The sequence below is a fragment of the Megalops cyprinoides genome, chromosome 1 (genome assembly GCF_013368585.1).
Source record: "Megalops cyprinoides isolate fMegCyp1 chromosome 1, fMegCyp1.pri, whole genome shotgun sequence".
Lineage (NCBI taxonomy): Eukaryota > Metazoa > Chordata > Actinopteri > Elopiformes > Megalopidae > Megalops > Megalops cyprinoides.
In genome coordinates this window covers 14,867,667-14,882,483 of record NC_050583.1, presented here as the reverse complement: position 1 = coordinate 14,882,483, position 14,817 = coordinate 14,867,667, and the positions used below count along the sequence as shown (strand labels likewise).

Here is a 14,817-nt window from a genome sequence, read left to right as displayed (position 1 = left end):
CTCCATGAAACATTTGCACAATCAAGTGCGTCCCATAAAACTATTATCAGAATATGCTTTTAATAATGAAGTTCACCAAAGCAGCTGCAAATTATTAAAAAATACAATAAAGATTCTTTCATACTTATCCACAGGATGGTGCTGCCATATCTAGTGTGCTTATTATTCCCTTGTATTCCATCTCGAGAGCCAGAGATTTTATGAATGAAATTCTCTCCTTAAAATTGACAGATTTGTGTATAAAACAAGTTGGTGTTTGAGAGAAAAAGCCATTTCAGAAGTAAAACTATTTCTGAAAGTAGTTTTCCTCCAAACAAGAGGTGGCACATCAGTGAGTAGCAGTCACAGCAAAGGCAGTCATTTATATTTGCTTTCCTCCATCTAACACCAGCTCTAATGTTTTGCCAGCATGCCTCAATTGCATGTAGTGATGCATTGAGCTTGTGGTTTTGTGATACTCTGGCTCTGCACTGCAAATCTTATTCATGAAAACCATTTAACTGCTTCACCAAAATATTACCATCTATGCTTCTTTTCATGATGCAATAGATGCCACACTCCAATACTTCAGTGAATGAATATGTTGCTATGGTTTCACACCATAGACCTATCAGAGCTACTAAGCCACCCACTCCCAACAGCTCTAGACTGCTTATGAAAATGTTCAGAAGTGCTTCCTCTTAAGGTGTAGTATTGCCTATCATTGTACGACAGGCTTTTAGGAGTAGACGTTCATTTACATACATTTACTGTCTCATCTGCTGACCCAACACATGGACATATCAGAGGAGTTGAGAAATCAAGCAAATCCTACAGACCTGAGTAAATTATGACCATCTCCTACTAGCTACTTCTTATTTTTAATTCAAAACCTTTCTTCTTTCTTACTGCTGGGTTAAAGATTCTGCTACAGTTTATCCATTCACCTAATTTTTTTTTTTTTTTTTTTTTTTTACTTAAGTATATATTCTTTGATTCCTTGGCATCCTTGCTTATGCCTTGATTGCCCTATTTCTTGATTGTCCTGGTACCATTCTCTCCTATGGGCTATGATTTTTTTATTTTCATGAATATAATTAAAAGCCATTTTTCTTTAATTTTATAATGCATCACTTTTTCCCATGTAGATAGTGATGTCACTCTGAGTGGGGAGGGGGGGGGGGGGCATCTTCCAAGTAAATATAAATGTTTTATCTTTAAACTGTGACATGTTCAACACAACAATGACATTCTACAGGATTCCAGGGTATTGAACTTTTGTATACTCTATTGGCTATACTAGAATAAGAATTAGCATACAATGATGAAGAATTAGAAATAAAATGAAGAATTAGAAGTGAATTATTTAAATATGAAGTATAAGTCAATCTTTAGAAGATGGCTTTTCAGAATTATAAGCAGAATTATGAAAAGCAGAATTACAAAAAGAATAATTAGAAGAGAAGAAATAAAATAATTTATAAGAAGAGGAAAAGGCAGACACATTGAAGAAGCTGCTGAATCAGAATTAGAAGAAGGATTACAAGTATAAGAATTAGAAAATGAAAAGAAGACTCAGAAGGTGAACAACTAGGAGGAAATGGAGAAAGAAGATTAATTACCAGAACAACAATTACAATAGACATATTGAACTGAAAAAGAATTAGAATAAGAATATGGAGTGACTAATTAAAATGAAAATAATAATTAGAGGAAGAAATAGAAGAGAGAGAAGAAGAGGAAGAAACCATTAGAGGAATAAGAAGCAAAGGTAGAAAATTACATATGAAGCACAGTTGGATGCAGAAGAATTTGTAAAGAGAAAAGAAGAATCAGACAATGGAGAATTAGAAGAAGAAAGGAAAAAATAATAGGCTATTCCTTTTAAGAAGCATTAGAAAGCATCAGAAGAAATGCAAATAGTGGGAAGGACCAAATGGGGACTACGACAGCAAAAACAGCAAAGAACATGTATAAGGTCTAGCAATGTAGCAGTATTACAGGACAACAGTGCAACAATTACATTTTATTACAAAAACACTTAGAAATGCTGTAATTCAATTGGTCCATGGTAGCCATTTTGTTTTTTTCAAGTGAATGAGCAAAAATTTGTTCCTTGGAAATCTGAACTTTGTTGTCAGAATCAGTTTTTCAGTTTTTGCAACTACTGTGATCAATAAGGAGAAACTTGCATGACATATCCCTAGCTACCACTATCCCCTCACATGTAAAGCCAACAGATTCCAAAAGAGACACTACTCTTTATCGCAACTGTACCTATGTTTTCAATATGCAAAATGTGAGATTTTACACAAAATAAGTATTCTGCAGAAAATCAAATCTGACTACCATATCATGTGACATAGGACATTATTGTCAATTATTAAACCAGTTTAAGCCAGGGGTGCATGTGATTCTAGCAGTCTGGAAGCATCAATAGTTTTGGAACAAGATCACTCTGAATATCCAACATGGCCTTTGTTTTTTTCTGAGGACAATTCATTCCTCCATACAACCTTGCAATATGTTTGTATGTTTAAAACCACCAAAAAAAAAAAAAAAAAAAAAACACACACACACACACACACACACAAATGCTATGGATGTGCATACGTAATCATTTACCCAGTTCTACATATGCGTACTGATTGTTGAAATACAAGAACTTCAACTGAAATATGAGATTTTGGCATCTTAAGTAATGTGCATCTGATCTGTTTCATGGAACCATAGTCAAAGATTTGTTTATTTTACAAGTATTCAGTTTTTGAATGTATTCAGTTTGGTCAAAAATCAGTTATTTAAGTCAGAGAGCACCTACCTATACCAAACAGCAGGCGTAACATTTGATTGCCGGTAGGCCTAGTATCAACTTGTTCGTTAAAGTAAACCTGCAGTGATGCCGATGCAAAAGATACACCAGGGCAAACACATTATCTCTTTTTTATGTCACATACTGGAGTAGTAAGGAGATTATTTAGACAGCTAGTTAGCCAGCTAAATGGCACCACTTATAGGTTCATTTCATCTGCAGTTGCAACCAAGCATTCCCCGGGTTGTCCATTTCTACCATGACAGAAATGTAAAGGTAAGTACCTGGCTAGCTACTTCATCCAATGCTAGGACAGGCCAAATGCAATAATGAATGTAATGTTTTGAAATAACCATTTTATATATATATATATATATATATATATATATATATAATGTAATTTTTCTTTTCACATTTCACAGTGGTGGGCTCAGTACTAGTAACCCAGAATTCACCTACATGGGTTATTTTACACACCATCCAATCCGTGTAACTGAGACTTGTGCGTTTTGTATGTGTTCCCAATAGTTCAAAATAGCCATCAATATTCATGTTAACAGCCTTGTACTTCTTGAAACTTTTTTGACCAATACAATATGCCATAAATACAGTTAATTTTAAATCAGTACGTCAGTATGTTTCTCATAAATAAATTGAGTTGATCCAAAATATCAGGTATTTAAAACAGTTTACATTTTCAATGATCATTCCATATTCGAGCCAAATACCATAGCATATCATTTTGCTTTATTAGCACAGTGATCTACACTGCATTAAATTATCTTATTGGTGAAACCAAATATGTTATTATGTGATAATACATAGAATATCAAAACCTTCAGCAGCGGTACCACCAAGCTATAACCTAATAAAGCAATCAACGGCTTAATGGCTAGCTGTAAACACACACCAATAAAAATCACTCAGAAGTTTTTAATTTTTTTTATTTTTACTATTTGTTGTTGTTTTTACCTATACAGAGCAGTGCCACCGTGATGTAGTTTGCTACAACGACAGCAGCAACGATAGCTAGCTAACCTTAGATAAGATCAATATTGATTGGTAGGTAGCCAGCAGCAATCACGGTGCAGAAGCATACCATGCATTAGCATAATCACTGCAGACAGCTAAGGGTCACCCAAGCAGCGTATGTCTTAACAGGTCGGTTATTGGTCCGCGAAAGAGAGTTTGCCTTTATAAACAACCTGGATGCGCTAGCTGACTCGCTAGCTACATTCTTAGCGGGCTAACAAGCTACTTAGCAAGTTATCCAGATTGCTATACCTAATGCAGCCATTAACCAAGCACAATATCTAGCTAGTTAGCAAACGAGCTAATAAGAAAAAGAAACAAGTTGCAATTATTATTTTATGGTAAAAGACGTGGGTAAAACAGCTAGCTAGCACTCAGTAGCTAACTAGCTTGATTTTTTGGAGGGCAGAATTGAACAATATTGCCGTTTAAGTAGAAGCAAGCCTGCAAGCTTATAACAGACAATAAACCAACTACAAGTATGTACGTGGAGCATTGCCTAGGTAGCTAGCTGCATGTAGTGATAAGTGGCAGACTGCAAATACTTGAATTTTACCCTTCAATCTGGCTAAGTTGCTATCTTGCTAATTAGAAAGACTGCAATTATTAGCAAGCTAGATAGCTCGCTACATTAATTTGCAAGATACCTTGGTAGCTAACAAACTGAACAATAACTATCTTCTAGCTGCAGCGGCTAATCACAGCTTTGCACAGCGAGCAAATTACCTTACTCAGACGCATACCAGTGAACACAATAAAAGGCTGTTCTCCGTTTTTTTCTCTCTGTAGTAGAAGGAATCCCCGGGCTCCGGTAGAATGTTCTGCCGCTTCACCCTCGTCCTCGGTGACTACCCCGACCAGCAGTGGCGGAGACGGGGGGCCCCGTCACAAACAATTCCCAGGGCCTTTTGCTCCAATATTTTCTTTTGTTTTGCCCTCACCTCCAAAAAAACGTACAGAATCGTTACAGAGTCCCGTAACCGGCGAGGTCCATAAAACCCCCGCCTCCTCCGTCCCTTCCTTTCCTCTCGCACCGTTTGTTAGCTAACGTTAGGTAAATGTACCCAAAACGAAACTCATCGCTGTCATAACGACAACCTCACACAACTGCTAGCTAGCTAGCTAGCCACCGCTCTGTTTCTCTTGATACAAGTGTTTCCACACTTAAATAGGCATGCATGCATGTGTATACACACATTCGTTCTTCTTAAATTTTTAACTGAAAGACCGCCTTGAAATTGCATATACACACATGTTCACACACCCCCTCCCACATTTCTTTCCATCACATCCCTCCCCTCCCTTTCCCCATCATTCATTTTTCAATTAATATTTTTGTCATGCTGTAACAAATATGATTGTGGATTTAATTATACAGAGCAACAGTAAAGACACACATTTAAAATCAATTAATAAATAGGCAGCCCATTGTGGTATGATTCTGCAGATAGTTCTGCAACAGTTACCAATCGTGTCTGAGTCTTTATAGCTCTCCATGTTTCATTTAACAACTGTCAACAAAGTAATAATAACTGTAACTGTAAGATGCATAGACTAACTACCCTGATGCTGAAAGGTGAAGAAAACAGGCAGAGAGACAGAGGATACTGATAAGAGGCTCTCAAACTCCCTTGAGCAAGAGAGAGTAGCCTATCATACAAATTGCTGTTGAAAATCACACAAATGTATTGTTACTGATACTTTTGGGAATGCCCATTAACTGAAATGGGAAATGATGTAGTGGTTATAAACACAAGGACAGTCAATGGATATGTGCAGGAAGACTGTTTATAAGGAGATGGGGGAGTGCAACCTCAAGTGGAATACTCTTCCCCCAAACAGCACAAGATCAGCATTGGGATCTTTCATGGAAGCTGTATGTGTCTAGAATATATCTCTCCCACTCTCCCTCTCTCTCTCTCTCTCTCTCTCTCTCTCTCTCTCTCTCTTTCACACACACACACACACACACACACACCACACCACACCTTGGCTGATTTCACATAACCTCTTTCCTTTTCCCCTCTGCACATAGTCAGTACCCCTTCCTGCATACGCCTCATCCAAAGTGTGCAATGAAACACAAGTGTCACACACTGTAGGTGCTTACCTACTCTCTCACACACATTTGGTGTGCCCTGGGCTAACTCTTTTTCTGTTTTTCTAAACAAGGCCATTCTGTCTTTCCTATATAGATACAGGACTATTTTCATCACAGTTGCCGTGGCAACTACATCACGAAAGCATCACTCTAGACTATGATCTATGACCAACCCGGTTAATAACCCTACGTTTAATAGCTCACTTTATATTGCATTTTTTTTTAAAAAAAACACCTCTGTCATTAGTTTTGTATGGAAAATAAGCTCAAATCTGAGAGAAGGAATGACTGATAAAGGTGGAAGGATGGAGAAGCGGATGGGAGGATAACATGAGAGGGCAGTGAGAAGGAGAAAGTGACATTAAGAGGAGAACGTGAAGAGGTGTGGCACGGGGTGAGGAAACACAAAAAAGAACAATATATGAACAAAAAGTCTGTAGAGGAGCTGAATGAAATCATCGGTCACTGAAAGATTATATATAAACCCACCACAGCTTGCAAAGTGAATTACAACGCATTACCACAGACCACCTCTCTAAGGAGGCTAAGCCCTCTGTGTTCTATCCTGGTGCAATGTTACCTATTTAAAGATTTCAGGCATGAATTTGCTGTGGTGTTAAGGAGTTTTAGTGATGGAGTCAGTCAGACAATCAATGATTTACAACGTTCCAAACATGTTCCAGCTTGTATTTATGTGCAGTACCGCTCTTCTCCACACGAGTGCAGAGTAAAACCATTTGTGGAAAAGACCAAACTAGATGTACAGTGTTAACTGGTTTATTAAGTTAGTCTGGCAAAATGCGACTGTCTGCTCAACACATTTTCTATTTGTAAGAGAAGGATTTGTTTGCAACAAAATCTGTATGCACTATCACTACACTACACTAACTCTTATTGTATAATGAATTCATGTATACATTTATAACGGTTATCCTACTATAACCCCCCCCCAACTGGTCAGTTAAGTACCAGTGTGTAATTAAACAAGACAGACATTAATACAATTACCTGAGACTTCATTATAGACTGGATGATGTTCCGTTACTGTCAAGGTCATCCACTTGGCTTGAAATAAATGTTATTATGATGATGATGATGATGATTATCATTATTATTATTATTACTATTATTATTATTATTATAAAGCAGGCACAGTTAGTTCACCGGATTGTAGGTAACAATGTTGGCGATATGAGAGTTCTGCGGAAGTCCATTTATTTCCTTTTACTTTTTATTCTACCGTGAGCATAAATCGTTTTACAATGCCTCCCCCTTTTGCTTGAGAGTTTTATGGTAACAGAAAGTTACTTTGGAACACAGTACCTCCTTGTGGGTGGCTGTAATTTGAAAATGGCTCATTGTGTTTTCATGTTTGCGCATGATGCATAGGTTTATTTTTTTGGTATGATTTTGTCATGATGTATGTAATAAATTACTGTTAAAGCCCATGTTAAGACAAATGATTTGTTGTGTTTATTGTGCAGTTCTATGCAATAATTTTATGTGATTTAATACAACTCTGTGTTTACACAGCAATGTTGCAGAGAGTTTTGCCAAAAGGTGATATTATTCACGGAGTTGTATTTTTTTTACCCCACAAAGACAGTACAACAACGGCCATAGATGCTACACACAAACCATCTTCAATCGTGTTCATGAATTTTACCATTACTTAACTTGGTTATGAGCGTGCAGGAGCCAGTGAGAGAGAGTGAGTAAGGGGGGTGAGCGAGAGGAATTTTGCAGAAGTGACAAACTGCTAGCGCTCTAATGAGAAGCAGGTGTGCTCGTGTGTGACTTCATGTGTGTACTAAAATGCGCCTGTGTCCAGTCTGTGAGTGAGCAAAGCCAAGTACCCAGTCTCTCTTCCTGTTGCACTCTGTGTTTTTTCAGCAGATCAGGGGCCAACACTGACCTCACGCATGTAGCAGCATTACAAAAACAGAAACTGAGAGCAAAGAGAAAGAGAACAGAAATAACATCTGGTTGCCAGTGAATAAAAAAATATTCTCCCTCCTCCAGCCCTCCCCTGTTCCCCCTCCTTCTCTTCAACCTGAAATCATATTTCCACATTCCTTTACCGGAAAAATACCTGGAGATAGAGAGGTACATAAATACGAGCCTATTTATCTGAACGTTTTTTTTCTTTTTCATACAAATATTGCAAAACATGAATAACTTTCGACTTAGGCTGAAGCTGGAGAGAGCCAGATCAGCTGATATGCCCTCACCGTAATAAAATGTGAAACAGTACAGATGGGCAGCCTCTCACCGACGCTGCAAAAAAAATAAGCATAACTATCATCCAAATGTGCAATGCAATGACCAGCAACCTGTTGGAAAAAGAGGGAGGAGTGGGACAGGCGAAAAAGAAAAGTAAGGCCAACAGACGGGGAGAAGAAGCAAACGTCCACATCTGGTAACAGCTGGAAATAGAAATTGGGGGAGGATTTTGGGCTAGAGGGGAGGAGGCAGCAAAGACAGTGTATGCTACAATGCAGAACTTCAACCATGCGCGTGTAAGAGAGCTTTGTCGGGTCTGTCCACTCCGACTGACTGGACTGCACTGTTCATTATATCATTACTGTAGAGAGGGAGGGAAGAGGGAGAACAGAGAGGGAGAGAGTGAGGGGCAGGGTGAGAGAAAGAGATAAAAGCAGTGAGAGGAGAAGCAGAGCAGGACCACTTAAATTCATTACAAAAAAAAAAAAACGGAAAGACAGTGCAAAGTACACACAACATAGACTGAAATACCTGGACAAATTTACTTCTCCAAGGCGTGAGTAAAGTTCTTTCTGTCTGTCAAGAATGTCAGTGTATTTATTAGTTTTCTTCTTAAATATATGCGCATATATATTTTAATGTACATTTTAAACAGTTTCACCTTTGCTTTTCTGTATTGTTTGTTCTGTACACAGCATCTGCTATCTTCCAATCTCACTAGATGTCAGTATGATGGACTGTAATACGATAACATTCTTCTTGTCAGTGACAGTACTATATTCCATCGGCGTTATCTATGTTTTATCTCTGTGTCTCTACAATGGCATGAGAGTGTTTTGAGCATTAAAAGTATGTATCTCCTCAATGCTGGGCTTACGTTTTTGAGGTTGAGGTGTCTGCTCAGTTTGATTCATGAACCTTTGATGAGTTATTGTCTGTATCATGTGACTCTTATCAAAGCATGGACTACCTCCAATGAGTCATGCACAGGATGATTCTGAATCAAAGCAAAGATTATTAATCTCTCAGTGTCTGATATCGTTTTTTTTTCCTTCTGGTTTTAGAGTGCCTGTCTGCATCTGTTGTTTTTTTTCCTGACAATCAATATGTTTCATAAGCTTTTTATGAAACAATTTCTCTCTTCCTCCCTGTCTGTCTCTTTACCTGTATGTCTGTCTGTCTTAAGTTATGCACTCAGTAATGTCCTTCACGGGGCAGCAGTGTCCCAGACACTAACCCCTCAGTGCTCACACAAAAGCTATTTGCTCGAGAGCTTTAAATAAACTAATCAAGTTTGCAGCCAGTTATTGAGGTCACAAGATTGCCCATCCCTTTCTCTTTCCCCTTAATTTCCCTCTCCAGTGTCTGAAACCAAACCACTCTGTCCAGGTTCCTTCAATTACAGTTTGTGAGAGGACACCTTGAGAAGTTCCCGTGGGTAATTAAAGAAAAGATATAGAATTAATACAAAAAAAAGACAAGCAGACAAACCTGCAAGACATGCACACATCTACATAGAAATTGGAAATGTGTTGTTGACCTTTTTGGCCATAGAGATGACTTGGCCATATTGCATGGAAAAAATAACGCTGTACGCCTGCGCTCATTCTTTTTTTTCTCCTCTGACTTGAATTTCTCCAAAACACTGCAGATTGGCAGAAAAAAAAGGTTTACGTCCTCCATCAGTGGAGAAATCTCTGCACACTTTTGATGCGCTTTTCTATTTATCTTCAGGGTAAAGGTGTGTCTCATCAGCATGACCTCTCCTTATCTGGCGCTGGCACTGGTGATTGTCATGGCCCTTGCAACGCCATTAGCTGGAGAGGATAACGAGCTAGACTATGGGTACTGGAATTATCGAGAAGGAGGTAAGAGAGAGCTCTTTTCTTCATTTTAAATTCAGTGATGCAGCTAAGAAAAAAAGTGTAAATGGATTATGAAACAATTTATAATCTGTCCAATTCAAGCAGCCATTAGTGGAACAACAATGACAATGATTGCTACATTGCATAAAATGTAGTCTGTATATTGGTCTGTGACAGTGCAATTGCTAAAAGTGCAGTATAACCAATACACTTAAATTATGATTGATTGATCGGTCGATTTTCAAAGCTTTTCAGTGGTGTTACAGTTGACCTGTTAAGTTGTGCAGCAGTGATGCTCATGTGTGACTTGTATGGTCTCTCTTTGCTCCTGTGGCAGCGGATAATGTGAACGTTGCCTCTGTGCGCAGTGTCACCAGGGTTCTAGACGTGTGGGGCAAACGGATCTTTAACGAGATCAAACACCTGCTGCACTCACAGCCCAGTGCACTGCTGCCCGACTACTCCAGGTACATCAGTGCGCGCGTGCACACACACACACACACACACACACACGCGCGCACACACACACACACACACACACACACGCGCGCACACGCGCACACACACACACACACACACACACACACGCGCACACACACACACACATATAGACACACACACACACACATACACACACACAGATGTGTGCGGTACAATGGCACAGTATCCCACTTTGCTAAGGGTAGAACTGTGACAGGAACCATCTTGGGACCATTTGAGTGTATAACTCTACAGAGTGGTGGCTCTCTTTTCCTAACCATTGTAGTGCCACAGTACTTATTTAAAAGTATGTTTAAGGAAAATCGATGTGATCTTAATGTTATGCACCACTCCAGTCATTTTCATAATTCTTCTGATAGCAAATGATAGTGCAGATCATCACCTGTTAATCTGGCATCCTGTACCATCCTTTCTTTCTTTTCCCTCAGAATACTGAGGACTAAACAAAGAGATGTAAAACTCAAGAGGGTAATTAATACAACCCCTGTGGTGCAATGTCCTTAACTGTGAGTATCAAATTCAAACAAGTGTCACATTTACTGTATAATTCTTACACGTTTAATGAAATTAGCAATGAATATTGTGGAAGATGTAATACTTACTTAAATTTGTTGCTTAGTGGTATGGACAAAGCACCACAGAGGTTATACTTATTACCACCCTCATTCTTTAAAATACATTAACATTTATATGTATTGTATATATTTGTGCTGTATACAACAAACACAGCGGCATAGCAGCAAAATGTCAACGTACATGACTGTAATGTATTTTAATGGGATATTCACCAGTTAATAATATAGAAGCAGCACAGATGCATATGTGGTAGCTGAGGAGATTAAGTTCTGCTCTGTTCTGGGGCAGCACTGTAGCACAATAGTAAGGAGCAAGGCGCATAACCAAAAGGTTGCAGGTTCAACTCCCTGCTGGGGCACTGCTGCTGTACCCCTGGGCAACGTACTTAGCCCACAGTTGCCTCAGTAAATATCCAGCTGTATAAATGGGTAACATGTAAAAATTGTAACCTGTGTGAGGTATAAGAGCGTCTGCTAAATTCTCTGCTGTGCAATATTGCACTAATGCCAAGACTAAGTGGCTTACATCATTCAAATGATACTTTGAAATGATTGGGTGAAAACTGGTGATGGCAGTAGTAGATGCATATCATAAATTTCTGTCAAATATTAGCATGTTGTAAATCATGCAACACTGATATGCATAGTGACATCCACCAAAACATTCCATGGCTTGTAAAAGGGCTATTAGACATTTGTAGAAACTGTTTTTTATATGTGTCTTTTCAGAAACTTATTTATAATACACAAATGAGTTCTAATATAGATTAATAGTCTGACTGATTCATTTTTCAGTAAATTGTTTTTGGACCTAAAACTAATGGGCAATAAATTAGCTTAATTGAGATGACTGGCCCAAATTTACTGGCAGATATTAACAAAAAAACATCAAGAAACGTCTATACTTTCATCTCTTCAGTAGCACAAACACACCTCCACCTACATTTTATGACAAGGTTTACAAGCAATAACTATCAGCAGATCCAGATAAGCATTGGCACTTTGAGAGAGTGTGGAGGAAAACCACCACACATAGTGACCTGGACAGAGAAATGCTGCCATGCGACAGTAAACTGCATTACCATGGACGTTAGTGTAATTTAGCACAGTACAGTTAAAGGGAGCATAAACTATTGCAATAATTGTATGGCTGTGTGTGTCCTGCAGGGTGCGCCCCCTCTCAGAGTCTCTCAACGACCTCTTCAGAGAAGTCTCTCTGTTGCAGAGGCGCATCGCAGAACTCTCCAATCGCCTAGCAACCTTGGAGCCTTATCTCCGTCGCCACGGCTACCGTGCAGAAGGAGAGGAGGGAGGGGGTGGTAGGATATTAGCTCCTCAGAGTGTGAGGGGAGGAGGGGCAAGCTTGGCTAAATACCCCCCAAGGTACAGAGTAAGAGTTGTGCGTCCAATGAATACTCTAATGCGGAGGAGAAAGGTGAAAGTGTACAAGAAGGGGGGAGTTAGAGTGGTTCAGCGGGAGAGATAGCAAGAGACAGGGAGAAGAGAAGGAGGCAGACGGAAAGAGAAGAAGGAGAGGAACTGAGAGAAGGGAGGAGATTGGGTTTGGGAAGAAGGAGCTGAACAGGAAAGAGGAGAGAGAAAAAACGAAGAATACATCATTATTGCAATAATTATAACCCTGCAAATAGTATGCAACATCAAATTGAAGTTGATTATATAATATTGTGTTCAATATCAAGAGATGTCATTTATTACTTTTTATTCCTTAGAGTACCTAAAATATCTATGTTTGTCCTGTGTACTAGATCAGGGGGATGAACCAGGGTATTAAGTCAATAAATTCATAAGAGAACAATTATCTTTTCCTGTGAGTCATTCTATGAGCCTGCTCAGTACAAGGAACAAGCCAGTGATACAATGCAAAAAGAAAATAGCTTGACGCAATGTTCATGCCTGAAAGGGAAAAATAAATTACCTTCCTGCTGTAGTGTATTTATTAAAAAAATGATGCAGCTGTAGTACTTCAGCCACTTGGTGTCAGCGGTTACCTGTTTTATTTCCCATCCCATTCCAGGCATCAGACTGGTGTTATGGTCTATGGAATAGCATTTTCAATTAGCTGCTGAAATCGCCACAAAAATCAGCGCATTTATGTGACTGGAATTTAAACGCACGCACACACACACACACACACACACACACTTGTGCCGTGCACTGTACGTGTCATTGTGTGTTCCCTCTCTTCACTTACTGCCACATTTTTAAAACTTTAAGCATTGTTAATGCTAGGTCCTGTTGCCACGGCAACCATTCTCATTCTTCCCTTCTCTTTCTCTCCATCTCTGCGTGACACCTTCTGTCTTTCAGCTCCCAACTAAATGTTTTCTCTTTTCTCTCCTTCCCTCCATTTCTGTTCCCTCCACATCCCTTTCTGTAACCGCCCCCCCCCCCCCCCTTCCCATCCCTCATCTATGACACCACATTTGTTTTTTCCCAATTCTTCCCATTCTCTTTTGCCAGTCTGCGTGGGTGTCTTTCTCTTCCTGCAGTTTCCCTTTTTTTTGTAGTCTGAATCGGTTCGTGTTGATTCACTGTTGCCTCCAATCCAGAAAGGCAGTGTGAATATACCTTATGAAGCCCTGCTTGCCCATTCCCTCTCAGTTTCACTCACTCTCTCCGGCTCTCCCTGGCTCCCTCGCCAAAAAGACCCCGTTGCTAGGCAACAGTTAATTGACAAGAAGTAGTTACATGTGTTGCACACAGCGTTCAGAGGATTGTGGGGGTGAGAGAGAAAAGGAGGAAGGGTTAAATACAACAGATTAAAAGCTTACACAATTCACCAAGAGAGGTTCTGTGTACTGGTACTATCCTCTCCCTCTTCTCCTGCCTCCGTTTCTGTTAATTAATATAGTGTGGGGATCTGTGCCCAAGCCAAAGCTCAGCTCAGCTCAGGGTCAGTGTTTTCCAATGTCTGTTGCATGAAACAACTGCCGCATAAACACATCCCCTGGTCAGAAGTCAAACAACAGAGAGAGAGTGAATTTTTTTAAGGCATTCCAAAAACAAGACCAGTGAACCAGGTATAGTGTAGAAACTGAATCTCAAAAGACCAGTTTTGTTCCAGGTGGAAGATAATCAAATCTGAAGGATTTGAATCCTTCTTTGTGCATGACTGTCTGTGTCTGTGTGTTTTAATGCGATGTTAAAAAAAATTCAAGATTTATGTGTAAAAGTATTAAAAGCTGTCCTCAGTATCACCTTGTGCTGCTGCAAGCCTTGAAACCACCCCACTGAGAAACAAAAATACAAGGACACAAAAATACTTACCACAAATAAAAGGCAGTCATTTATCACAATTTGCCCTAATATGGTATTCATATACAGGTACACTATATGGACAAAAGTATTCAGACGCCTGACCATTACACCAACAGGGACTGTAATGACATTGTATTCAAATACATATACTTTAATATGGAGTTGGTCCCCCTTTTGCAGCTATAACAGTTTCCACTCTTCTTGGAAGGCTTTCCACAAGATTTTGGAGTGTTTCTGTGGCAATTTGTGCCCATTCATTCTGTAGAGCATTTATGAGTTCAGGCACTGATGTTGGACGAGAAGGCCTGGCTCGCAATTTCTGTTCCAGTTCATCCCAAAGATGCTTGATGGGTTTGAGGTCAGGGCTCTGTGCAGGCCAGTCAAGTTCTTCCACACCGAACTCATCAAACCATCTCTTTATAGTCCTTGCTTTGTGCACTGGGGCACAGT

General features: G+C 39.4%; 1 protein-coding gene across 1 annotated transcript; it reads left to right on the top strand.

Annotated features, from left to right (window-relative positions):
* Window positions 1–8,596: 8,596 nt before the first annotated feature.
* Window positions 8,597–12,618, top strand: si:ch211-243a20.3 (uncharacterized protein LOC100151507 homolog). The gene is made up of 4 exons (XM_036520608.1): window positions 8,597–8,703; window positions 9,882–10,015; window positions 10,350–10,479; window positions 12,256–12,618. The coding sequence occupies exons 2-4, from the start codon at window positions 9,904–9,906 to the stop codon at window positions 12,572–12,574; spliced, it is 561 nt and encodes a 186-aa protein (XP_036376501.1). The 5' UTR covers window positions 8,597–8,703; window positions 9,882–9,903; the 3' UTR covers window positions 12,575–12,618.
* Window positions 12,619–14,817: the final 2,199 nt, after the last annotated feature.